Raw genomic sequence first — 25,630 nt, 5'->3', positions numbered from 1 at the left:
TCAAAACACTGAATAAGGATAAAATTCATCATACCATGCCAGTGCTAGCATGACGCACATATCTACATGCCTCCCCAAAACTTTCTCATATCCAGGGCTGCTGAAAACATGTACATCCATCAAAATATTGAGATAAGTTTTCCAAAAATATAATACTTCCTCACCCTACATACATGAGAAAGTTATAGACTCTTAACAATATTAAAAACTGGGTGCAATACATCCTAACAAAATTTCTTTCTCCATACATTAATATCTCAGTGGACGACACTAATAGAATCCAACAAAGTTCCCGAAGATTTTGAATAATTCATTAACCCACTGGCTTTGACTTATGCAATAACATTTGGATGAACCAAGGGCCAGCTTATGGAACTATTCTTGCTTCTCAATTAGTATGTCATTTCAGCTTTTCTTCAGAAGTAGTGGTGATGCTTACTTTTAGCTGTATCTCAGAGTTCTTCAGTAACAGCTTCTGCAATACTAGGATTCATGGTGTATCTTGGTTACAGAGAAACATTGATATTTTTTGTCAGATCCTTATTTTTTCTGAAATAACCCAGACAACTGAATTTTTCTTGTACCTGAAAACATCAGCCCCGATCGATTAAATTAACATTTTACTTGGTTATTGTACTTATTTCTGGATAAAAATGTAACTCTTATTGACAGGACTGTTCATTAACTGGCAAAATGATGTTTTTTATTATCTCAGAGCCAGTTAAGGTGGAAAAGGGAACATTTCCCAAAACTATTTTTGTCACACTGGTGAGCAAGATCCAAGATAAACACATATATTAATAACAGGGGTTATAGGGGCATCTGCAATTATTATATCAGTAAAAATATATTTTCTTCCTGACCAATGCTGATTCTGTGAAAGACCGCTTTTTATTTCTCCAGTAAAATTTATATTCCTGAACATGTTCCATTTTCCAGTTAACTGATTCAGTTGAAATGTTGTTTGTGGACTGAATGCCATTATTCATCTTCCAAATCCAGGCTTATCATCTGAAAGCGCCATATAAATCTGTAGGCATTGTTGGATTAAGATGTTAACATTAAATATGCAGAAAATGTAAGCTGGATACACTAAACATACCATTAACAAAGCTTTGCCTTTTTGTTTGAATTCTGATTTGATTTTGATTCTGATTTTCTGATTCTTGATTTTTGTATGATCATTCAGAGCATATGTGAACAACATTCCATATGATTAACATGATGCATCTCTTATACCTGTGCAAATTTTAACTAACAAACAATAAGGTACACGCTACACAAAGTGATCACCATTCTATTTTTCTAAGCATCTCCTTCATATGGCTTTGTGCTTTCCACCTTCTCATCTTATACAAAGTTCATTTACATAACACTTTCTTTCAGTTTCTTATACAAAATTTGTTGTTGGTGGAATTTGTATTTCTGTCATTACTTATCCATCTCTCTTATATTGTGAAAGTTTCCAAACTGCTGTCACAAGGAACACATTTCAGAATCCATATGGCTCGTTTCACTTCTATGTGATGTTTATTTAGCAAATGCTTAATAACTCAGAATTATAAGAATTCGTTATATTGAACACTGGATAATTCTTGCTCTTCAGAATAAACCTGGAAAAAATGAAAGCAGGAAATTTTGTCATTAGCCTTACTATTCATTCCTCCTATTTATGCCTGAGTACCTCATGCAGATTCCTACCTTTTTGTTCTTCAACTGAAACTTCATATGCATTTCTTATCTTCCCATGTCTACTACATGTTCCACCCATCTCAAACAAGAAAGCACTGTATCTGCTACAGTTACATCTCCCACAAGACAGGCATGGGGAACTTTTTAGTCCTGATGGCCAGCTGCATCAGAGTGTCAAAGAGACACCATACCAAAACACAAAGCTCTGGGTTGTGAAGGAGAAAAAGAATGCCCCTGTCACCACATCCTGAGGGATTCACATGTTGGGAATGAATTACAAATGGTAACTGCTAATATTCTCACTGCCACTGTCAGGCAACAAATGGCTGTCATCTGACTTGAGGCTCTGGTATGTACTTCACTCAACAAAGTGTTCTTTATAAAACTTTTGTGTGAGACTTTAAAGAAAAAATACATACAAACGAAAAATTAACTTCTGATTTCTTCTTAAAGCACAAATTTGCTTAGTTGACTATAATCATACTGAACTTGAGGAAGCACATATCATAGCTACACCATACAATTCCGTACACAGTGAATGGTCTTACTTGCAGCAAGTTGAAATGAAGTTACTTACCTACCGCCCTGAAAGCCAACACTGGCATCCTCATTGCAGAGGGAGGTAACATCTGGAAAGATGATCCACCTAAGCTAAGGTGAGGCATCGGGCTGAGGGCTGCATGGCACTGAGGTAGAATTTAGAGTGTCAATAATGATTCACTTGGGGCACCAGACAGCATTCCATTGTATTCATGCCTTCCACTCACACAACGCACTGTAGGTGGCGACATTTTAGATCCCCTTTAGTAGTGGGACCAATGATGGATACCAAGAAAAAGAAAACTAGCTTGAGCTGTGGCATACTGTCAAGGATATTGGCACAATCAGCAAACCTGCTTCTGAGGTTTCAGCCAATGGCAAGAATGAACCAGTACTGAAAAACCTACCTGAGGTAACGTCACGGACCCTACTCTCAGGAGTCAGTAGTTCTTACACACCAATGCAGGGAGCTAGCAGTTCTAGTATACCTGCAGGAGGTCTGAGACATCTAGCCTCAGGAGCAGGCAGGCTCCACCTATCAAGGACAGAACTGTCTGGATGTGCTGGGTAGAAGCTAAAAAAAGCAAAAGCAAGCCAAGCAGGAACCAGAAGCACCCAGCAAGTGAGGAACATAGACATGTCTAAGCTGGGAGAAACCCCAACCGGGACCTCTAAGAGGCCAAGGTTTGATGGTAGTACCGCTGTGGAAAGGGTCAGACCTCCAAAATGGCTAAAGGACTCTAGTGGACCAGGGACATATATGGAGGTTCTGACAAATATCAAGATAAGATGACACAGGGCGATAAACATCACATTCTCAAAAACTGGGGAATGTGTTTCGTGTGACTCCGAAAGGAGCAATGGCAACTGATATGGGTGCCAAGGCACAGGAGTACTGAAGGTAATGAAACAGCTGATCAACTGGCAAAATTTGGAGCTGTTCTGCTTATAGGACCTGAACCAGCTTGTGGCATTTTAGCAGGAACTGTCAAGAAGGCTGTCAAGGACTGGTCAAACATAGACCATAAAAAATAAAATACTGGGAGTCCCTAACAGGACTCAAACAGGCAAAATTTGGAGCTGTTCTGCTTATAGGACCTGAACCAGCTTGTGGCATTTTAGCAGGAACTGTCAAGAAGGCTGTCAAGGACTGGTCAAACATAGACCATAAAAAATAAAATACTGGGAGTCCCTAACAGGACTCAAACAGGCAAAATTTGGAGCTGTTCTGCTTATAGGACCTGAACCAGCTTGTGGCATTTTAGCAGGAACTGTCAAGAAGGCTGTCAAGGACTGGTCAAACATAGACCATAAAAAATAAAATACTGGGAGTCCCTAACAGGACTCAAACAGGCAAAATTTGGAGCTGTTCTGCTTATAGGACCTGAACCAGCTTGTGGCATTTTAGCAGGAACTGTCAAGAAGGCTGTCAAGGACTGGTCAAACATAGACCATAAAAAATAAAATACTGGGAGTCCCTAACAGGACTCAAACAGGCAAAGGGATTCATACAAGGGCCCTCTGTAGGAAGGACCAAGAAACTGTTAAAACTAAACAGAAACCAGCTGTGGTGTGTGAGGCCTGCTCACAGGACAATGTCACTTGAAGGGACACCTCTTCAAAATGAGATTGACAGATAGTACCATTTGTGAAGTTCCTAGAAAAAGATTAATCAGCCACACACATCCTATGAGACTGTGGGGCTGTAGCTTACCTTAGATGTTGCCACCTGGGCCATTACCTCATGGAGCCAGGTGACTATCAAGACAACCCCTGTAAGTAAAATATTACACTTCATTTGAAGTGTAGGATTGTCGAAGGGTTGAAATAAAGGGGGCTGCACAACAGATCATTAAAGGCCATGGTGCAAGGGCTGCTCTAGGCCTACCTGTTATGCATTCATTCATTCGTTACTTACCTAACGTATACTTCCATCACGTGTTAAGGTACGGATGTCAACAACACCTACAGCACACAAGCACACAAGTGCAGCTCCCTGCTCTGCTCTGCGTTTATTCTTCTCCCTATAATATTCAAACAATGTAAGCTCTAGGAAAATGAACCTGTAACCAACAACAGCACAGGAGGAGAAAGGTATTAACAAAAAGATGTTACATCTCCCTCAAATGACAGTTTCTTGTCTGTACTTCTTTTGGCAACCGGTTGTCGGTTGTTCATAGGTTGTTTCTACAGATCAAGGTTTGTCCAGTGATTGAGACTAGCTCTTTCTAAGGGGCCCAACTGAGTAGGTTAAACCTTCCCTATACACCTGAAGACGGAGACAGATCCAGTCTCCGAAACGTTGTGGTTTTTTGTCTTTTTTATATACCGGACGATGGGTGAAGTCCAAAATAAGCCAAAAGAAGTACAGTATACACCATCGTCAGAATCCTTTCAAGTCTATCTGAGTTTCTTGTCTGTTTGTTTGAAAGGAAGTAAAGTGCGGCCCAGTACTTGTAGTGACTAATGAATTCACGTTAGTGTTTTCTTTCAATTATAGGATCTGTTTACATTAATTATATTTTAGGAAGTCTAGTTCAGTAAATTATATATCATTTATTTTGCTTTGGTGGATTACAATTATTCATTTTCCTTCATAAGATAGAAACTATATTCAGAGAAGAACAAAGGTTATCTCAGTTCACCAGTCAGACAAAGATTCTACTAATACAAATATTATATTGTGACTTGATTGGTTAAACATTGTCTGTTGCATGATGATGGCTCAATCAACAAGAGAGACATCACTAGGCAACAGCAACAACAAAAGAGGAACAGCTGAAAGTGACGTCTTCTATGTGGTCCATGCTGTGGCTATATAGCGAGAGCTGTCAAGGTAATGAGGCCAGTTGCTGTGATGAGTTATTTGTGAGATGGTGGCTGGCCGGCAATGACATAAGCATTAGAGTAGAAGAATTTCAATTGTTGGGACCATAACCTAGCATTTTCCTAATAAAGATTATAATGGACTGAGACAGTGTGTGCTACATTGATTCTTCAAGCATGCAGATTAGTTTTAAGTGCTATAATTACTTGTAGTTATGAGAAGAGTCCAATAAATCCAATTATCAATCCAAATCCCATGCCTTGTCACTAACACATGACAATATCACAGAAAGGTCAGATGCCAAGCAATAAGAAATGTGAGCACCTACTGAGAAGTAACAAAGGTATGCCTAGAACATATGAAGGCTGAGACAGATTCCAATCAAGGGGAGAAGAACGCCTGCTAGAGACATACCTGGAAAAGAGGGATGCCAGTTAAGAAAAGGTGGAGCTGACCAGGAAGAGCTGGAGGCCAATCAAGAAATAACAGGGGCCAGAGTGGAGCACTGTAACCTGGCACAACATGTAAAAGTCAAGCACCTCCTTACCATCCTGCAGGGCTGGACTTCCACGTTCTATATGGAGTATGTAATGACATACAAGGAGACTTTCGGGGCACATGAGGAAAAATATGGGGACCAGTGTCTGGCCACACATACTCGTATCACTGTCAACAAATAACAAGGAGTCAAAGAAGAAGAAAATGATGATGATGAGTCCGCGCAGGAGCTCATCACCACCACTGAACAGTTTACCTGCCATACTTTTCTTACACTACATGAGAACTACAATTACAGGGGACCAGGCATGGCATTCTTCAATGTCATGAGAGACTGAGGCATAAAACAGCAGCTATATTTTGGAGGCAACAAGACACTCAAGAAGGCCCTCAGGCAGATCTTAGGACTGGAAGTCATAAAGCTATAGTTGTGTCTTCCATCAGACTCCGAAAAATAAGTAAGAGGGCACTGTAAAGGAGCCAACCCCCTCACAAAGGAAAGAAGAGACAACTGACAGCTTATGTTCCAGCGGTGTAGGAACACTGGCCACTGCCGCAGTTCTGTCCCCACAGACCAGAAGAAATGGTGACAAGCAAACATGCTAAGGAGGGAGAAATGTGACACGAATGCTTAAACACTGTCCAGTGTATGATGATGGCTCAACCAACAATTCAACAAAAGTACTGTTGGAAAGATGTTTTCTGTATGGTCCATGCCAAAGGCTATAAAGCAAGAGTCACTGAGGCAACTTGGCCAATTGCTGTCATGAGTTAGTTGCACCAATGCATTAGTTTTGAGATGGTAGCCAGCTCAAGTAGTATACCAGCTGAAGAATCTCCGCTGTTGGCAACCATAACCTAGTGATGCCTAGTGATGACTGCTACCAAGCAACAACTACTGAACTCTGTAACAGACTAAGACAGCATGTGCTATAGTGATTTGCTAAGTCTGTAGATTAGTGGTAGCAATATAATTACTCATAGTTATGAGTCAAAAAATAAAGGTATCCCTGTAATAGGCCTTGGAGGCAAAAAGGGTTGTGAGATGTTGAGGTTCCCACATTTTCTAGACAATCGGCTTATAGATGGTGGTAAGGTTGTCAGCCCTACACACCGGCCGCCCTTTACTCCCAAGAATATTCAAATAATACTCCTGGTACTCATTTCTGTTAGAGGCTGAGTCAACCCCAGGGCCACAGTGTGGCTGGAAGGATTATGTAAATTGAAAAAAAAATCCAATGACCTCATCAGGATTCGATCCTGCAACATTCCAGCTTGTAGCATAGTGCCTCAACCAACTATGCTACTATGTGCCCCAAGTTATGAGTCATAAGAGTCAATAAATCCAATTATCATACCAAACCCCACGTCTAGTCACTAACATGTGGCAATTTGTAGCATCATATTCTATTAATTCATTTCTCCATGAGACTAACCATGCCCACCCATCCTATTTTGTTCTAATCTTTTTCCTACATCTCAACATTCAAATGTCATCTCATCTTCACAAAGATCCAGTTATTAATATGTTGTTGGACATCTGTCGAGAAATAAAAAATAGAGAGCACGAGAGAGTACTGACAAATTCTGAGCTTATTCCACCCATTGGCCTTGATATTTCACTTGTAATAATGGAGCAGATGACTGTGTTTCCTAGACCCTGTATGTCTGTGTGTGTGTGTGTGTGCGCTTTTATACATATATAAACATATATATGCACTCTCTCCCTCTGTTTGTACTGTATGATAATGATATTTAAAAAAAGCTTCTACGTACCAGTAAGAAGAGCTGTATTTCTTTCCATCCAGTGTCACCACAGACTTGAAGAGCTTATCTTCCTGTTGTGTAGTGTAAGTGGGATGTTTGAGGCCTCTGACTCTAGCCCAATTGAGGAGTTTTGTTTTGGGAAGGTCCACGTCTGATGTGTACAGGCTCCGAAGGAAAGAACACTGCATCTCAACTATATCATCAGTAGCGCCTTCAGTTCCAATTTTTCTCTTCTTAAGTTGTGGTTCAAGCAAAACAGGAACAACAGCATGCCGATCTTGAAGGCCACTCTCTTTGAACTCCAACTGTTTCTTGGAACAGTATTCACTCAGACCCCACAGTGAACTGTAATCAGTTACAGAGGTTCCTGCCACTTTGCCTTGAGGGGGGATCAGCTAGGATCTCTAGCACCTCCAAAATGACAGCAATACAACCTAGCCTACATGGTGCCATCATCCAGGAACTGCATCTACATTATAAAAGGTAGAGGTGTATGTATTTATGACCATTGCATGGAATGTAGGTAAAGCACGAGGCTCATGGCTCAAGCTGACGGGGAAGACTGACAAGTACCCACAGTTGGTGACTCTTAATCTTGAGACTTGCAAGGAATGGAGGAAGGCATAATAGATATGTCTGTTTCCATTCCTTCCTCCTTCACCCTGCTTCCTCACCCCACAAGTGTCAAGCTCCAAGTCTCCATCTGTACTGGATACAAGACCAGGTGGGCACCAGAACCATTCTGGAAGAAGCAATTAATTCTGATACAATGACTACTACAAAAGAGAACATAAGTGCTTTGCTATTATAACCAAGAATCAAATATTAATCTGAAGAATGTCATAACTGAATGTTCACACCATCACCTGGCAGTGGATCATAGTTTGAAAACTATTGCTTTATGGTTTTAAAAGCAGGGCTATAAAGAATGACATCTACTTGGATGTGGCACCATGTAGATCCTGTGTGAACCGATGTTTCGGAGGAACGTATCGCCTACATCTTAAGGGCAGAAAAATCACTGAGCAAGGAACCAGCATGACCAGGTGGCTGTAGATGTTCCCCTGAAATGGTGGTTCACACAAGATCTACATGGTGCCACGTCCCAGAAGATGGCATTCTTCCTAGTCACTGTTGTGAAAACTCAAATCTTACACAGGGCTATAAAGTTTACTGTCTTCTGGGATATGACACCATGTAGTTTGGTAGGTAGGCATCAACATTTCAGAGGAATTTGCCTCCACCTTCAGGATAGAACTACCTATCTACCAAATTACACAGTGTCACATTTCTAAAGAGAGTATTACTTTTTTTTTTATTATTCTCAGTGGGGTGAAACTGAGTCCACTTTGTACTGCAGCCACTACGGGCCTACTGTACCAGTCCCAGATGATAGATGATGGTGACTGTGGAGCAATTTGTGGAATGAAGATTAGCAGGCAAAACTGAAGTACTTGGAGAAAACCTACCCCAGTGCCACTTTGTCCACCACAAATCTCACATGACCAGACCTGGGCTCGAACCCGGGCCACCATGGTGGGAAGCCAGCGACTAACCGTCTAGACTATGGTGCAGCCTTCCTGAAGACAGTATCTTCAAACAAATTATGTGCCAGTAAAAGGATGGAATAGTACTTATAACAGACTGTAAGATATTATAATGCATAATTCTGGGTTATCTGTGTAAGCAGGGTTCAAGCCTACTAGCTATTTAAAAAATTCAGACATAATAGTCTCACAGGAAAGTCTTTAGAAATAATTTTACAGAAGATATACAAATCATCTTACTATCTCATCCTTGTTTCATTCAATTTATGCACCACAAATGCTGCCATAACCTGCTAAGCTAACCCAGAGGTATCTCACGTTCTATCAAGAAACTAGTTGGCACTCTCAACTCTAACGTCCTGTCACCTCTTAACCTCCCACCCACATTAGCAATGCTCAAGAAAGTAACCCTGAAAAAGGGGAAGGAGAGGGAGAACAGTTGCATTCTGTATATGACTAAGTGGTAACAAGTATCTTATTTTTCCCACTTAAATCCTTTGTATATTTATTGAACAATAATCATGTTAGTGCTCCAGGACAACTTACCTGTCGAATGGCTGCATAAATTGTTTAACATGTTGCACTTACAGAAAGAGATGCTTCCCAGACCACACCAAATATAGATCTACTCACCTGCTCACTTTCAGTCCACAGTGACAACACTGTTTCATTTATGTTATCATACATACAAACTGAATGTGTGAAATATATGGGGATTTATACTTTCCTTAATGTCACAAGACAACAGCATAAATTACGTGATGAAATGCAGTACAATATAGATACAATTTGCTGTCATACCACATCTGTTGCAGAGTTTGGGCCTCAAGGAATTTCTTGCCCCGTGGTGTCTCCTGAAGCTCCCTCAGCATGTTCTGTACACAGTATTTGCTATTGGCTGGAGCATTATCATAATCCACTGCATAACACAGATATGCAGCTATTACATCATCCAGGGGAAGCAGACCCTCTGGACGAAATATAGAACAATTCCATTGGGCAGCTCGGGCTAACATGACACTGGAGCATCCTGTCTCTTCACGGAACTTTGCAATATCCTCGTACCTTTCTATCTCCTTTGATCCTCCACTGTAAATGAAAAATACTGAAAGCACCAGTTAACATCCTGCAAATAAACAACTGAAGGCTCTGACTTTGTACGTCCAACTTAACTCATATTACCACAGGATGTATTTATAACAAGGTTTTCTCAGGTTGTATACAATGGTATATCACACCAGTATGTTTCATAAAAAACAATAAAAATAAGATTCTGTAGGCAGATGATGACCTTTAGATATGGAGTGTTGAATGAGAAGTCACAGATAACTAGCAAATGGTGGAACTCCAGCCTGGAGGTTATGCTAACAACCCTAATCAACCAAGGACTAACATCTTCTCATCATAAAGGACCTTGGCACTGAATAGGGTCTAATAGTGCGATTTTATTAGCATAGTCAACCTCACATGTGACAGTGCTTCATGGCGTTACTTTAAAAAATGAAGACATCAAGATGCACATTTCATGATGACATCCAACAGTGTTTTCCTGATATTTTAAAGGTTTACTCTTTTGTCAACAAACTTAAAATCTATTTTCCCTTCTCTTTAGTCACTCTACATACTGACACTTTTCATCCGAGGAGGAAAATTTTCATTTATAATATGACACAGCACAGGCTTTCACAGATGAAATTAAAATGATTAATGTCAATGTCATCACACCAAAATATTTCAAGTGACTGTCATTTCCATAAAACAGAACCAGTAAAAACTGCACAGTTTTCAAATAAATATCACAATAAAAAATATCAAGACTGTGTAGAAAATAGGTCTAAGTTATTCACATCTAAGAAGTTTACACTGTGGCAATGTTGGTATTGCTGAAGTCAGGGAATTCAATAAATAAAAAAAAATGGAGGAATCTCAAGTAGCATAAGTACCAAGCCAAGTTTCACAAAAATTGGCAGTGTCCACAACATTGTGTGTAACAGAATCAACGGATGGCTGGAAACACAAAGCCTGATACCTGGGTTCTGAGAAAAGGCAGATACCCAAAGAAACAACACAAGAAAGGAACTACAAATGAAATAATGGAATATAAGAGAAGATGAATGGAATACTGATGGAAAGAGGAAGAGGAGAAAATATTAAGAAGGCAAAAGAAGAGGAAGAAAATATACAACATAAACAAGAAGTGAATGGAGTTGAAAAAAGAGGGAGAGAGAATTACTGTAGAGGTTGTCTGCTTACTTGGCTATGACTGGAATATTAACACTTTGAGACACTGCTCTGATGAAATCATTGTGGTTCATGTGGCGAGGTCGTTCATCTTTTGTGCGCCCATGCACAGCTATAGCTGCAATACCACAGTCTGCTAGTTGCTTGCACAATTCCACTGTACTCTCTAGGTCATGAAGGATGCGGATCTTGCATGTAATAGGAATCTTTACACCTTGTACCAGAATTCTGAGAATCTCTTGGGCTTTCTTTGGCTGAGTAAGAAGTGCTGATCCCATTCCACCTTTCACAGAAAATTCCTTAGGGCATCCCATGTTGACATCGATACCAGCTACATCATTCTCTCTAATAAAACCAAGAAACATGATTGGCATAAATACAGACACTCCTGATTTATGCAACAGCAGTGATCAAAAAAGAAGAAGATGGCAAAATAGCATCAATTCAACAAATTTCCTCATAAGAATCAATGGATTTGTCTGAAACCTACAAAAGGTATCAGAATATTCTTGCCTTTAGTTAAAAAGATCGTCTTGCGTTTAAAGAGTTCTCATTTCATTAAAACTTATGAGACTTCAATGTGAATAAATTATGTCTATTATGATTTATGTTTAAAAAACAATGCCAGACATTGATTAAGAAATGGGATGACATAATGTCCTTGAGATATGTGCCACTGAGTCAAAATCACTTGCCCAGTTGTCCCAAGACAAACACACTTCCTGGCTCTCTCTCAAACACTAAAAAACATGTCAGCAAGACCTATTTTAAATGTCTGTAAGTAGTTTGTGAGATGACAGAAACAGTTTATTGAGTTCTGCATTTATGACCTTAAGTTGACACCAAATTTTACTAGAAGTATTTGGTAGATCTACTGACTGCGACTTCTTTGAAAAAATAATCCAGTCTCTGATTTCTTATGCAACAACAGATGCACGTAAAAGGTTGCCCAGCTGTGTCAAATTTCTCCTTCACCCATTGCCTTCCTCCACCACCTCCCATATGAAATACTACTTCCCCTTCTTCCCAAATCTATTGGTCAGTAAGCAATTCACATCAAAGTGAGTGCGATTAAGTGAAATCAGTCTAAATAGTTGACTGCATTAAAATGAAATTGCATTTTTTTTAACTTAAATATAATGACAATTACCTGTAAGCCAGTACTAGAGAACAGTGTATTCTGAAAGTAATTTTTGTTTTACTGATTAAAATAGCATACAACCTTATTCTCTTTCCAGTAGTTTCTCAGTTGAAGCAGCATTGCTTGAAATCTCTATTTGAGATGTAAATGTTTCAAGATGGGGGGTTATCATGGTGTTCCTCGGTCTCTTCAGGCAAATGCTTGGATAGTAGTACCCAGCCGAAATCTGAACTGAGCACCTACAGAACATTAGTCTACAGCATTACCTCTAAACCAAACTGTTTACCACTACCACGATCTAAAATCTCACAAAGATCAACAAGCTGTTTCTATCTTGTTTAACCAAACCGTGAATAGAAACCCAAAGAAGAATGAATTCAGATTCTAAGTCAAACTGCTGAAGCTGCAGGCAATTTGTATAAAATGGCTAATGTCTGCAGTAATGTAAGAGTAAATGAACACTCAAATCAAATGGTTAGTATGACTGCTTTGCACTATGAAGGGCCCAGGTCCAAATCTTGGTCTGGAGATAAGCTATCATGACTGAAATCTTTTGTGGTTTTCTTCAGTCCCTCCATTCAAATGCCTGGATAGTACCTTAAAAATTAAACCACACTCATTTCCTTCAACAACCTCCCTAATTTACTTTTGATTAATCATCCAGTCATTTAACACAGAAAAGGTGCTGCCTTGCTTTCAAAGGAGCTATATGCAACAATGGCATATTTCACGTTGTCAGGTTCATCTCTACTTTCGTACTTACACGAGTTTTGCTACTTTCAGTGCTCTTTCCGGATCACAAGTCCCTATCTGAAACACGACATGGCTCTTTTCACGTTGGCAGGTGCGGAAAACAACAGTCCCGTCTGACTTATCTATATAATCAACAGTGCCCAGGACCTCTGAAAGAAAAAAGAATATTGGTGTATACATTCTTCATTACAAAAATACAGAATCTCAGACCTGATATTTTATCAGTAATTTCAGAAAGCATAATACCCCAAAACAAACACAAGAGTTGAAAGAAGAGACCATACCTGAGTAATAATGGTTCACTGGTTATTTAAACTTTCATCTTCTGGATTTAGATCTCCCAGTATTGTGAAGCTAGCAGCCAGATTTAAACTTGGCAGTAATGGGATTTATATTGTAAACAGGGCCTGCTAAACCAGCACACAGTTGTGTGATGCACAGATGATAAAGGTTTAAGAACACTGTATTAATGTCACAATTAGTGCTGTATGAAATTAAATAACTGTGTAATGAAATCGAAAAAAAAATGCAAAGGAAGTACCCCACTTCAAGTACTGGCTCAGCATCTACTTTTATTTATTTATTTTGTCTCTATAGATCATTGTTACATGATATAGGACAAGTCAGTTACTGCACATTGGCTGATTACAATAAGAGAGTAACGTTATAATATGTAAGATTTGAGGCTTTCACGGCGGTGACTATGAAGAAAGCAGTCTTCTGGGATTTGGCACCGTGTATATGTGGTGTTAACCGACGTTTCGGAGGAACGTATCGCCTCCATCTTCAGGGTAGAAGCAGTCTGCTTTTACCGGTTCTCACAGTCTCTTCGCTTGCGGATTTCTTATATTTTTCCCTTCTACCCTGAAGATGGAGGCGATACATTCCTCCGAAACGTCAGTTAACACCACATATACACAGTGCCAAATCCCAGAAGACTGCTTTCTTCAAAGTTACAATACTTACAATTGTTTACAATAGATTACAGTAGATTACAATAGTTAGAGTTGGCATAGTGTGAGGTGGAATCCATATTAGGTCCCCTCAGCACGTTGGCTTCCATATGTCCTATTGTACTTGTACTGGTGATAATGCTTATGGAGAATTTGATGGAATGAGGATTGGCAGGACTGGAAGGACTGAATAAATCAGAACGATGGAAGCTTCTATTAGGAGAGAGAGTGCTCTAGTTGAGATCTGAACTGGATACTTCATGAATTCATGTCAGCCATGTTTGACCAGTGAGTCAATCCATTTGGTACCCAATGTGAAACACTCCCTCCCGAGCCCTCCAACAATACAGGAACTCCAGCATCCTGTTGCATATCATTTATTATTCAACAGATCTCTCTGATTCACTCTCACGTGCAACGCATCCTACTAAAACTTATTCAAAATTTCTTACATATACAATATGATTTTTAAACCTTATTAACATGCNCATATACACGGTGCCAAATCCCAGAAGACTGCTTTCTTCTTATTTACATATTTCTGTACATTGCATACTACATGTTTCGACTGATAAGGGTCATCATCAGATGTTTAAACTTGTTTGGTAGAAACTGCTGTGCTTCTGTTTTGTCATTCTAATATTTGATGTGTAGCCCCGTCTATGAACTCGCATGTCTGTAACATGTATCTTGTGTTTGTATTTTTGTATATAGCATGTGCTATTGTTCTATATGATTACTTGTTTATGTACTTACTTCTTGGTGCTGTGTGTCTAGACTATGAATGTTTGCTAAACAGGACTGAGTCTTTTATACTGTGTGTGTATCACTATCTGGTGTTTAATTCTTGCAACATTTTCAATATTGGGTTACAAGCATTCAATATGTGTCATTCATGTGTAATCTGTTTCTACTAAGATTATATTTCTCCAGTGTGTTCAGATGCTTTCTCTTTTTCTCTGTTTTGGCAATTTCCATTGTAACAGTTATACACCCTTATACATGTCCTGTACTTAATATGTGATTTGAATATCCAGAATTACTGTTGCTATTCCTTATTACTTGTATGTGCTCTTTGTATCTGGTATAGAATGTTCGGCCTGTTTGCCTAATGTATTTTAGCGGGCAATCCATATATTTCATTTGGTATGTGCCACTCTTTTCTATTTGTGGCTGTGGTTTTACCATGTTTTGTATTGTGTTTCTTGTTCGAAATGCTATTCCTATTTGCATCTCTTTAAAGAGCTTTCTAATTTTCTTCGTTTCCTTTCCACTATATGTGAAAATGACCCATTTTCTTCTTTTGGTGTTGCCTACCTGTATTTTTGTTGTGCTTGTGTTGATTTGAATGTCTTGTACTTAAGTTTATATTGTAGTCATTATAGTCATTGTGTCTTGCATATTTTCCCTTTCTTTTGCTTCTTTTGTTATTGGGTATGTAAGCACTCTGTTCGTTAGGTAATTAGCACTTGATATTTTGTGTTCATATGGGTGGCATAGTCATTTGATATTATGATATGCGATTGTGTACATTTTCTATATATCGTGAATTCTAATTTTGTTCTCTTATGGTATACTGTAAGATACAGAAAGCTGATAGAGTTGTGTTGTTCTTTTTTGATGGTGAATTTTATATTTGTTCTTTGTTTACTGAATTCAGCCATAGTTTCATCTGTATTTATTTTCTTTTGATTGTACATTATGATAATATTGATGTATCTAAAATATCCAATTATTTGATATTTCATTAAAATTGGATATAGTTGTTTATGTTCCATGTGTTGGAGATAAGCTTCGGTTAATATTGCGGTTGTAGGAGAGACCACTGCTAATCCCTTGGTTAATATACAAGCAACATACATCTGAACAGTTGTAATACTCACCACCTTTATATAAGTTGATTAAACCACGTTATTTCCTACAAAACAACAGAAATACATACTATGATAACATACTGGAATTTACTTACCATTCTCTCTTCTTACTGATCTCAGTAACTTCCAATCTATTAGTTCTTCACAGTACACAATATCTGCTCCATAATCAAGGGCTAGTAGTCTCATAGGCAGTGTCCCCACTCTTACCATAGGCGCTAATATGAGCTTGTTGGCATAGCTAATTGTGCCATATGCTTTGGACTTCATTTCAGCCATATACACAGGTATTAGATCATGACGTTTAGGTTATGTTATAAATATTTCACATGGTCGCATAGACACAGATATTGACCATCACCAAAAAATTGCGCACCGTACACACTTTATATTGCCGTGAGATTGGACTATCAATAGGTCGGAAGATATATTATAGAGGAAACTAAATTAAGGCCCTAACATACGAGGAACTTCGTACACACGTCTACCAATAAACAACCATTCTATCATCGATAATTCACAACGACTCAATTCAAGTCACACGTACAGAACGCGATAGGTTGGCACGTGTTTCGATACGATACTCGAATGAATCCATGATAATCTTCTGGGCCTGCCTGCTACAGACCCACTGCACTCGACCACTCGACAAACATTTCAACATGCGCCTGCGTAGTTGTATTCTGTCATCGTAGAGGTCGTAGAGCGTCATAGAGATGGTGATCGTAGAGATCGTAGAGATCATACAAAAGTAGTAATCCGTGACCTGAAGAATGGAGGGGACCGAGCACAAGTACTAGAATTTAACCCATGTTAGTGTGTAGGTTATGTATGAACTTTAATTTGATTCAGAATGAAAATATCAAGGCGAAGAAAAGTGCACAGATACTTGAATTTTTTTTGCAATAACTACGGTTTCCGACAACCATATCAAGTATTGATTGATGGAACATTCTGCTATGCTGCTTTAAAGGTGACATCACATGAAAGTCCACTGTTTTTGTAACTTTAACTACCATTATAAGTCGAAGTATTTCCGAAAAAGTAAGAAATAATAGATACTTATGTAAATGATTTGAAGGCGGTCCAATCCTCATTCCATCAAATCTCCATAGGCATTACCACCAGTAAAGGTACAATAGGACATATGGAGGATTTAAGACCACAGAAACTGTTTTCAAGACTAATTATACTGTCATATTATTATCTCTGTATTACTATATTATTATTATTATTATCATTTATTATAATTTGGCATACTATTTCTGTATTATTATATTCTTATTACTATTTAGTATTAGTATTAATATTAATCTTTGACTTGTCCCATATCATGTATAATGATTCATGGATGAAATAAAATTGAATTGAATTGTTACAGAAGGGATAAGATGCTTCACGTGCAGCCCCCCCCAATAGTAACATCATGAAACTTATTATACTATAACTACACAAGAATGACATGTCTTATATCATGTATAATGATCCATGGACACGAAATAAATGAAATGAAATCTAATTGATGGTAACAGAATTGTAATTAAATTAGAGATTTCACCCTTTGAAGTCCACTTTCCATTATAAAGCCCAGTTGGTTATTGTAGTTCAAGGACATACTTACTTACTCACTTATGGAGCTGAGCCCTTCTGGAGGAGCCGCCAATTCTGCAGCTACTCAAGAATTTCCCAGCATTTTATGGAACCTGAAGGTTCATTACCATGTTCACAAGAGCCCTCCACTGGTCCCTATCCTGAGCCAAATCAATCCAATATATCCCATCCTATCTCTCTAAGATCCATTTTAATATTGTCCACTCACCTACCCCTTGGTCTTTCTCTTTCTGGCTTTACTACCAATATTCTATATGCATTCCTCGTCTCCCCCATTCGTGCTACATGACCTGCCCACCTCATCCTCCTTGACTTTATCATTCTAATTATACTTGGAAAAGAGCACAAGTTATGGAGCTCCTCATCTCCAACCTTCTGTCACTTCATCTCTCTTTGGTCCAAATGTTATCTTCAACACCCTCAGTCTATGTTCCTCCCTTAATGTCAGAAACTGAGTTTCGCACCCATACAGAACCACAGGCAAAATTATGGGTTTGTATATTCTAATTTTTATGTTTTTTGGACAGCAGACGAGAAGACAAAAGGTTCTGGACCGAATGTTAGCAAGCATTACCCGAGTTCAGTCTCCTCTTAATTTTTTCCTGAATCAGGTTTTGATCTGTTATCATTGTTCCCAAATATCTGAACTGTGCCACATTTTCAAAACATCTCTTTCCTATCTTTATGTCATGATTTTGCCCTGCATTTTGGTGATGAGACAGCAACATATACTTAGTTTTCTCTGTGTATACTTCTAGACCAACCTCTTTACTTGCGTCAGTTAAAGTTTCTGTGAGTTTAAGGAAATAACACCTGTTTATTATGAGAGTCATATGAAATACAAGTAGACAAAATGCAAAGCTTTTTAATGTAAAAGCAGGTGGTGCATAGAGCCACTGTGCCTTAAAGGGTTAAAAATGCTGTCACATAAAGTGCTGTTGTCATGTTATTCACAGGAGAGTAAATATTACCAGCAGTCCCTCGTGCCTCATTTGAATTAGGTTCCTCAAGGACAGCATCTCCTTGGATAAACTTGACTATGAGTATGAGCCATAAAAACCGGCCCTTGCACTGCGACCTTCAATGATCTATTGTGCTTCCCCTTTTGATTAACCCATTATTAATCCTACACTTCGAATGAAATGTAGGACTTTATTTATGGGGGCATCATAAAAGTCACTTGGTTCCATGAAGAATTGACCCAGGTAGCGATATTTTACATAAGCTATAGCCTCACAATCCCATAAGATGTGTGTGGCTGATTCATCTTCTTGTAGGCACCTCTCACAAGCTGGGTCCTCTGTCAGTCCCAGTTTGAAAAGGTGCCCTTTTAGGTGGCAGTGTCCAGTAAGTCCTGATATAAATCCTTTTGCCTGTTTGAGTCCAGTTGTGGATTCCAAGTGTTTTTTGTGATTTCTGTTAGTTCAGTCCCTGATCGCTTTCTTGAAAACGCCAATTGAGATGCTGCAAGCTGGTTCAGGTCCTATGAACGGTTGTTCATATCCTGTTCTTGCCAGCTGATCTGTGGTTTCATTCCCAGGAATACCCTCATGGCCTGGCACCTATATTAGCTGAACTCTGTTATGTCTGGCCAGTTGTATGAGGGACTGTTGGCAGTCCCAGACCAATTTTGAAGTGATCTGGTGTGTACCAAGTGCTTTGATTGCAGTTTGACTATCCGATAAAATATAGATATTCATATTTTTATAGTTTCTTTCTAAATTCTCAACTGCACATGCCTTAATGGTATACACTTCTGCCTGGAATACTGTTGTATACTGACCAAGGCTGAAACTATGTTTCCGCCCTGTTCCATCACAATACGCCCTGGCTCCAGTGCCTTTATTTGTCTTGGAACCATCTGTATACCAGATTAGTCCCACCTTTCTCTTGGGTTGAAACTCTTTCCATTCACTTCTATCAGGAAATCCGATTGTGAAGCGTTTATCATAGACATGTTTTGGTATCATTTTGTCTGACCCCCATCTGTAGGATGGGTTCTTTTCTATATATGCATGTCCAAAACCTTTGGATTTCGGTCTCCATTGATCATTGCAACATAATCTGTAATTCCCTAACTTGGCCTCTGCTTCCATCTGCAGATGCAGTGGAGAGTGTACTAATAGGATTTCCATTGCAGCTGCTCTCATTGTTCCTGTAATTCCCAAGCAGGCCGTCCTTTGCAATTTGCTTAGTTCAGCCTGACTTAAGTTTAACTCTAGGCCACCACATAATGGCAGCATAGGTAATTATGGGTCTTACTAGAGCAGTATATAGCCAATACACCACTTTTGGTTTCAGTCCCCAGGTTTTTCAAAATGTGCCTCTGCATGTCCAGAAGGCCTTATAGGCCTTGTTCAACTGTTTTTTTTTTTTCATGTCAGTCCCTTGTCTAATATGGCAGTTCTCAGTGTATTGACAGTTCCACCTCAAAATTTTGAAATTGTAGTTGTTTTAACATTCAGAGTCAAAAGGTATCTTTGATGACCTTAGTTTATGCCCTTTAAAATGACCCTAAGTTCAGCTGTGTATGTTACGTACGACAAAATAGTGCTTATTTGTGAGAAAAATTTCTAATGTGTGAGAGTATGTACACCAAATTTCATTCAAGTCAGAAGGTAAGGTTGAAAATTATATTTCAATATGCTCTTTTGACACAGAATAACCCTATATTATAATAAAGGTACAGCTGCATTGCCCATATCCCACTCCTGGCTCCACTGCCTTTTGTAGTGCTCCTTTTACTATATCAGAAAGTTCTGCCTCCTGTAAAAGGTGAGACAACTGGGAAAGACGCCATTCATTCATCAGCAGAATTAAACTAAGACTGCAGTATATCAACACAGGGCATGAAAACACTCTAAATGATCTTAAAAAAAATTCATATTGATCAATTTCATGGCCAAAAGAAGTTTAAAGAATTTATTGATTGAACAACTTTGACTGTTTAGTATGCATATTAAGGTTTAGATTAGGCCATGCCATAGCTCAAGCAGTTAGTCGCTGGCTTCCCACCGTGGCGGCCCAGGTTCAATGCCGGGTCTGGCCAAGTGGGATTTGTGGTGGACAAGTGGCGCTGGGGCACGTTTTCTCCGAGTACTTCGGTTTCCCCTGCCAGATCTCCATTTCACCAATTGCTCCACAATCACCCTAACCTATCATCTGGGGCTGGTACAATAGGCTAGAAGTGGCCGCAGTACAGTCCCACTCCACTAGCAATATTATATGGTATGGTATAGTATAGTATAATGTATATAGTTTATAGTATAAAGCCCCCCTTTAGCAATACTAACCACACTATCACATGGTGCACCATGTTAATGTTAACATCAGCATTGCATGGCACTTTAGTTGAGGTGGTTTTAAACCTATTAAGATGACTAATGAACGGTATGGTGGAACTTGGAACAAAGCAAGTTAAAAATTTTGGATTTGTTTTTTTCTTTGCAGAATAAATTTAATATTAGAGAACAGACACCCAAATACATGGATGGAGATGTTAAGTTGTTGACAACACAGTGTGTGATACAAGAATCTGCAAACTTAGGTAGGATTTGTGTGTTCGCATTATACCAAGTACAGTGTTTAATTTATGAACATTTGCATTTAAATTAAGTTATCATTTATATAGGTCACAGTATTTATGGAGCAACGGTAATTGTCAAGCAGTTTGCTACCCACAGATGTGGCCACACTATGCCAGTACCTGGATCCATTTGTTTGGAATCTATGTTGGGAGTCAACAATCCAAATAGGTATTTCTTTCTGGTCTTTTGATGTATATAGTTGTTTGAAACAATACAGTGATTTTAATAACGCTTTATTACTGCAGGTATATTATTGCAACGCAGGACAAAGAACTCCAGACTGTTGTACGTAGAATCCCAGGGACACCACTTCTGTATCTGCATCAGAGAGCACCAACATTGGAACAGCCATCAGCAGCGAGTTTACGCATGGCTAGGATTAATAGTAATGAAAAGTTAGTAAGAACATTTCATTTTATCTTGTATGTTCCATAGAGCTCATAATTTTTATTTATGAACAAATGGATGTCAAGGTGCAAGGTCTGTTTGGAAATCTGATAGTTGCTCAGTATGTCATGAAGTTCCCCATTTTTGTGGAATCTATATTATTATGTTCAAATAAATTCCCACCACTGGTCCCTATTCTGAGCCAGGTGAAATCAGTCCACACCCTGCTTCTATAAATTTAATTTAATATACTGCCCATTTTGTTCTCCTAGACCTATTCATCCTAATATTAGGTGGACTATTAATTATGACACTCATACAATTTTGCTCCATTCTGTTACTTCCTTTCCAGAAATTATCAACATTTCAGAATTACTTTTTATTTAAGGACTGTCTCTGTGGTCATAGTTCCTGGCTACAGATCCGGAGGTCCAGGTTTGATTCCCAGTGCTACCAGATTTTCTGAGTAGTAGTGGGTCTGGAATGGGTCCACTCAGCCTTGTGAGGATAACTGAGGAATAATTTCAAGGAAATAGTGGCTCTGGTCTAGAAAACCGAAATTAACGGCCATGGGGATTTGTTGCCCCGACCACGCGACATCCTCTATCCGCTAAAATTTGCACTAACTTTGCTGACAAATTGCGGTCGCTCAGTCGGTATAGTTCGCTTGCAGACTAAAACCACAGAATCTTTTTTTATTGCATGCTGGCCAAAAGTGATTAAGGATTTGTTATACTTTTCTTAAGATAGAAAACATAATGGCTCTGTGTCTAATTTGAGTACACTGGTAATTTGCAATGGTGGCCACACTCCCTTTGATTGCCTTTTTGAACTTACCCCATTATTTGGATTATATTATGTACAAAGTCAGTCTTGAACTGTCCCGAAACTTATTTAATTAGCTGTCATGTTGAACTCTGTATTTAACTAGTTACAAAAAAAAAGTTCTTTATGGAAGAGGCTTACGCTTTCGAGTTTGAGTGGCAAAGAAAGCAAGAGTGAGGACGTTTGAGAAAGTGGCCATACAAAAGAACCTTTACTGGAGTTTCTTTAGTGATATTAGTATGGTCATTCATAATCATCTTAAAAACTTTTCCATTACATCTGAATATGCATAAGTTCACACAGTAGATTCCTGCACCTGTATATCTGAACATAGGGTCTCTCTCACATTATGATACAGTTAGCTGTAAGCTAGATTAAAATATTTCCTTAACCTCTCCTATGAGAGCAGGATATTATGACATCTCTTTGCTATGCTTTGAGCTGTTGACTTCCTCCCAAAACATTTTCTCTTTTTCTCTTTAATTGTACTGCCTTGGAGATGTATATGAAATATGAATTTTGACAGACTTTTTTGTTGTAACATGGAACAGAAGAAACAAAAATAATTTCAACAATCTTGAAAAGGTAAGACACTTGACTTTCACATATGCTGAAAAAATCAACTCTGGGAAGTTAAGCAATGACTGTTAACAGGGTAACACATGAGGTTTGTAAATAATTATTTGCAGTTTAATTCAGCATTCTTATGAATATATTATTTTCTTTAGATTTGGAGTGAGTAAAACTGATAAGGATACTCTTACTAACCTAAAACAGAAAAAATTTGGTGTCACCGAACCTGAGGAACAAAAGAAAAGGAAGAAAAAAAAAGGTGGCCCAAACCCACTCTCTTGCAAGAAGAAAAAATCTGCAACAAAGAAAGAAACAGTACCAACAAATAAGAAAAAGAGGAAAAGACTTAAAGTGTCAAAACATATGAGGGAACATTGGGCATCGCTTGTGAAAGAAGAGTTGGCCAGCAAGAGAAACAGCGTTGCAAGTAAGAAAAACTAAAAACCACTCTGCTATTTGTATTATACATGCAGTGTTTAGCCTGAACATGGTCGAGTGTCAAAATAATACTGTTTGTGAACATTACTATATGAATAAACATACTATTTAATATTTAATTCTTACAAACTGATTATGTGTATGTACAGACAAAATAAGTTTTGCATTTACACTGGTACCTCATGCTTTTCAAATTGCATACATTCTGAAATTACCCAACAGAACTGAGCAAGGTCAGCTGCCAATTCCACAGTAAGTCTCCTGCTAATATTTGACTTGTTTCTGTAATTAATAAAAGTGCAAAATTCGTCTCTTAAATATGCATCTGTATAACATTTCAGTAGCTTCAAATATGCAGACATGTAACCAGAAATGAATCTCTTCTTACTTCACTGGCAAACAGTACATAAAGAAAAATATTGTGACAAAATTCACCTTTCCATATTTTTAAAAAGCAAATAATATTCTAGCTTATCCAAAGGCATACTACCTTAGAGCTTTAAGTTAGTTTCCTGAACATTTAAAATCATTTTCCACAGCATGTTATATAAATGGAAAAATTGAGAAAAACTTGGAAATATTTACAATACCATCAACACAACTGCTTTATAATCGATATGTTTCATTTTCCAGTACATGTTTTGACCATGATTACTGGATCATCTTTAGGTGGCACAGTACTTAAAGCACCAGTTCACTGAATTGTCATGCCTACATTCTGTTGAACTTGAGCTCTTGTTCATATATTCATGTTTTGGATGTGTTGTCAGTTGGGATGTTATCAGTTAATTAGTAAAATAGAAACATACAATATATTAAAATATATAGACAATAAAATTAATAAAACAATATAAAATTGCTATATATGTAGCTATAACTGTATGTACTTGTATATGAACTTATTACACAAGATTGTTTATACCTATGCTTAGGTTAAAATATGTGTACTATATAATTTTTAGGAAGTTCATGGTTTCCTGTAGTCGTGGGATGTTAACATGATGGTACTTGTAATTCAGAGTCTGGCTACCATATGCAGGTGTCACCTTATTGGAATTCTTGACTGTATGTGGGGTGATGTGTATTCGTGGTATGTTCTGTCCTTCCAGTTGGTATTGTAATGTTGTATAATTGTATGTGGCACTCCACTTATAGAAGTCATTGTTATGGGGTTGCTCTTATATTTGGTATTACAGTTTCTTGATGATCATATTGGCATTTGTCATGTTATCTATAGATAGTTTTATGTTGCTATTCTATCTGTGGGACAGAACACAATATCAGCTGAACTACTAAACTAAATTGACGTTTTTAAGTACTGTACCATCTGAAGATGATCAGCAATCTAACATGTACCAGAAAATAAAACATATAAAATAGATGTGCTGATGGTATCATAAAGTACTTCCATTTGTAATAAACACAACTGGGAGCATAAATCAAAGATAAGAGACAAATTTACTTTTTGTCTCCTAGTTCACCTTACAATTACCAACACAAGACATATCAATATGTGTATGAGTCATGGATAACTTCATGAAGAGAATTCACTTTTAGGAGAAGAAAAACTAGCAGTCAGCTAATAGTCATAACTTCACTCCAAACATCTCAGAAAGACCAAACATGTTGAGAATTATGTATGAATAAAATTATTTCTCTTGAAGCAGACCACAGGATCTGAATCTGAAAAAACAAAATGTAAACCAATTTAAAAGAGATATATGTCATTCAGATTTTCCCTAAAATTCTGCATGGGTTTCTCATCTCTTCTAAGTATGCTATGTGCCACATCAAACTCACCCTTATTGATTTTGATCATAGTAATATTAGGTAGACTGTAAATATGAAGGTCTGTAGAATCTGAGGTTCTCACAGCACTACTAAACATTACTGCCTTCCAGGCTTTATTTCTCTCTTTGTCAGAGACCATTTTCACACGTACAACAAACAACAGTTCAAATCTTTACATTTTTTAATGGCAGAGAGGAAGGCAAAAGATTCTGAACTGAATTGGAGCAGACATTACTAAATTTCTTTGTGGATGTCATTTTGATTTGCTACTGTTGCTTCCAGCTTACTGAGCAATGCCACATTTTCAGAATCTTAGCAAGAGTCTTTGTTCATTTGTAGGCCAACCTTCTTACAACTGTTGCAGTTTTCATTATGGTGTTACATTTTTGTCCAATAAATTAACATTGGCCACATAAATCATTGAATCCCAGTCCCACCTGATATCCTTTGACCTTCCTTTCTAAAGAAAAACTGAAAAGCAGTAACAAAGCATCTCCTCGTTTCAGATCATTCTACATAGGAAAATGTTTACATATAAAACTTTCCTATAGTTTTTCATAAATGCACATTAATAGAAGGATCTGA

At 38.1% G+C, this 25,630-nt stretch overlaps 3 protein-coding genes across 10 annotated transcripts in view; 1 reads left to right on the top strand and 2 right to left on the bottom strand.

The window, feature by feature from the left end:
- Positions 1–642: 642 nt before the first annotated feature.
- LOC111864918 (tRNA-dihydrouridine(20) synthase [NAD(P)+]-like) lies at positions 643–16,406 on the bottom strand. Of its 4 annotated transcripts, none has more exons than XR_004513062.1 (8): positions 15,929–16,406; positions 13,017–13,155; positions 11,125–11,457; positions 9,673–9,960; positions 7,334–7,669; positions 4,151–4,256; positions 2,270–2,493; positions 643–1,613 (listed from the first exon to the last, which is right to left on the bottom strand). XR_004513062.1 is itself a non-coding variant. In XM_023852535.2 (7 exons), the coding sequence occupies exons 1-6, from the start codon at positions 16,110–16,112 to the stop codon at positions 4,151–4,153; spliced, it is 1,386 nt and encodes a 461-aa protein (XP_023708303.1). In that variant the 5' UTR covers positions 16,113–16,406; the 3' UTR covers positions 643–1,613. The 4 variants fall into 4 exon arrangements, 1 of the variants encoding a protein (XP_023708303.1); XR_004513064.1 differs by having other exon boundaries at positions 2,274–2,493; XR_004513063.1 differs by having other exon boundaries at positions 2,270–2,378.
- Positions 16,407–16,551: 145 nt separating this feature from the next.
- Positions 16,552–23,373, top strand: LOC111864907 (rRNA-processing protein UTP23 homolog). Its single transcript, XM_023852511.2, has 5 exons — positions 16,552–16,806; positions 20,895–20,991; positions 21,076–21,199; positions 21,277–21,426; positions 22,972–23,373. Exons 1-5 carry the CDS (start codon positions 16,687–16,689, stop codon positions 23,255–23,257), a joined length of 777 nt encoding a protein of 258 aa, XP_023708279.1. The 5' UTR covers positions 16,552–16,686; the 3' UTR covers positions 23,258–23,373.
- Positions 23,374–23,975: 602 nt separating this feature from the next.
- Positions 23,976–25,630, bottom strand: part of LOC111864906 (enhancer of mRNA-decapping protein 4) — a 56,672-nt gene continuing 55,017 nt past the window's right edge. For all 5 annotated transcript variants that reach the window (XM_023852510.2, XM_023852509.2, XM_033751621.1 and 2 more), the window contains one exon: positions 23,976–24,937. The gene's annotated coding sequence lies outside the window, so the exon portion shown is untranslated. The remainder of the gene's footprint in view (positions 24,938–25,630) is intronic.

This window comes from Cryptotermes secundus, unplaced genomic scaffold (assembly GCF_002891405.2).
Source record: "Cryptotermes secundus unplaced genomic scaffold, Csec_1.0 scaffold62, whole genome shotgun sequence".
Classification (NCBI taxonomy): domain Eukaryota; kingdom Metazoa; phylum Arthropoda; class Insecta; order Blattodea; family Kalotermitidae; genus Cryptotermes; species Cryptotermes secundus.
The sequence above is the reverse complement of the archived record's forward strand: the minus strand, read 5'-3'. Positions and strand labels throughout refer to the sequence as shown.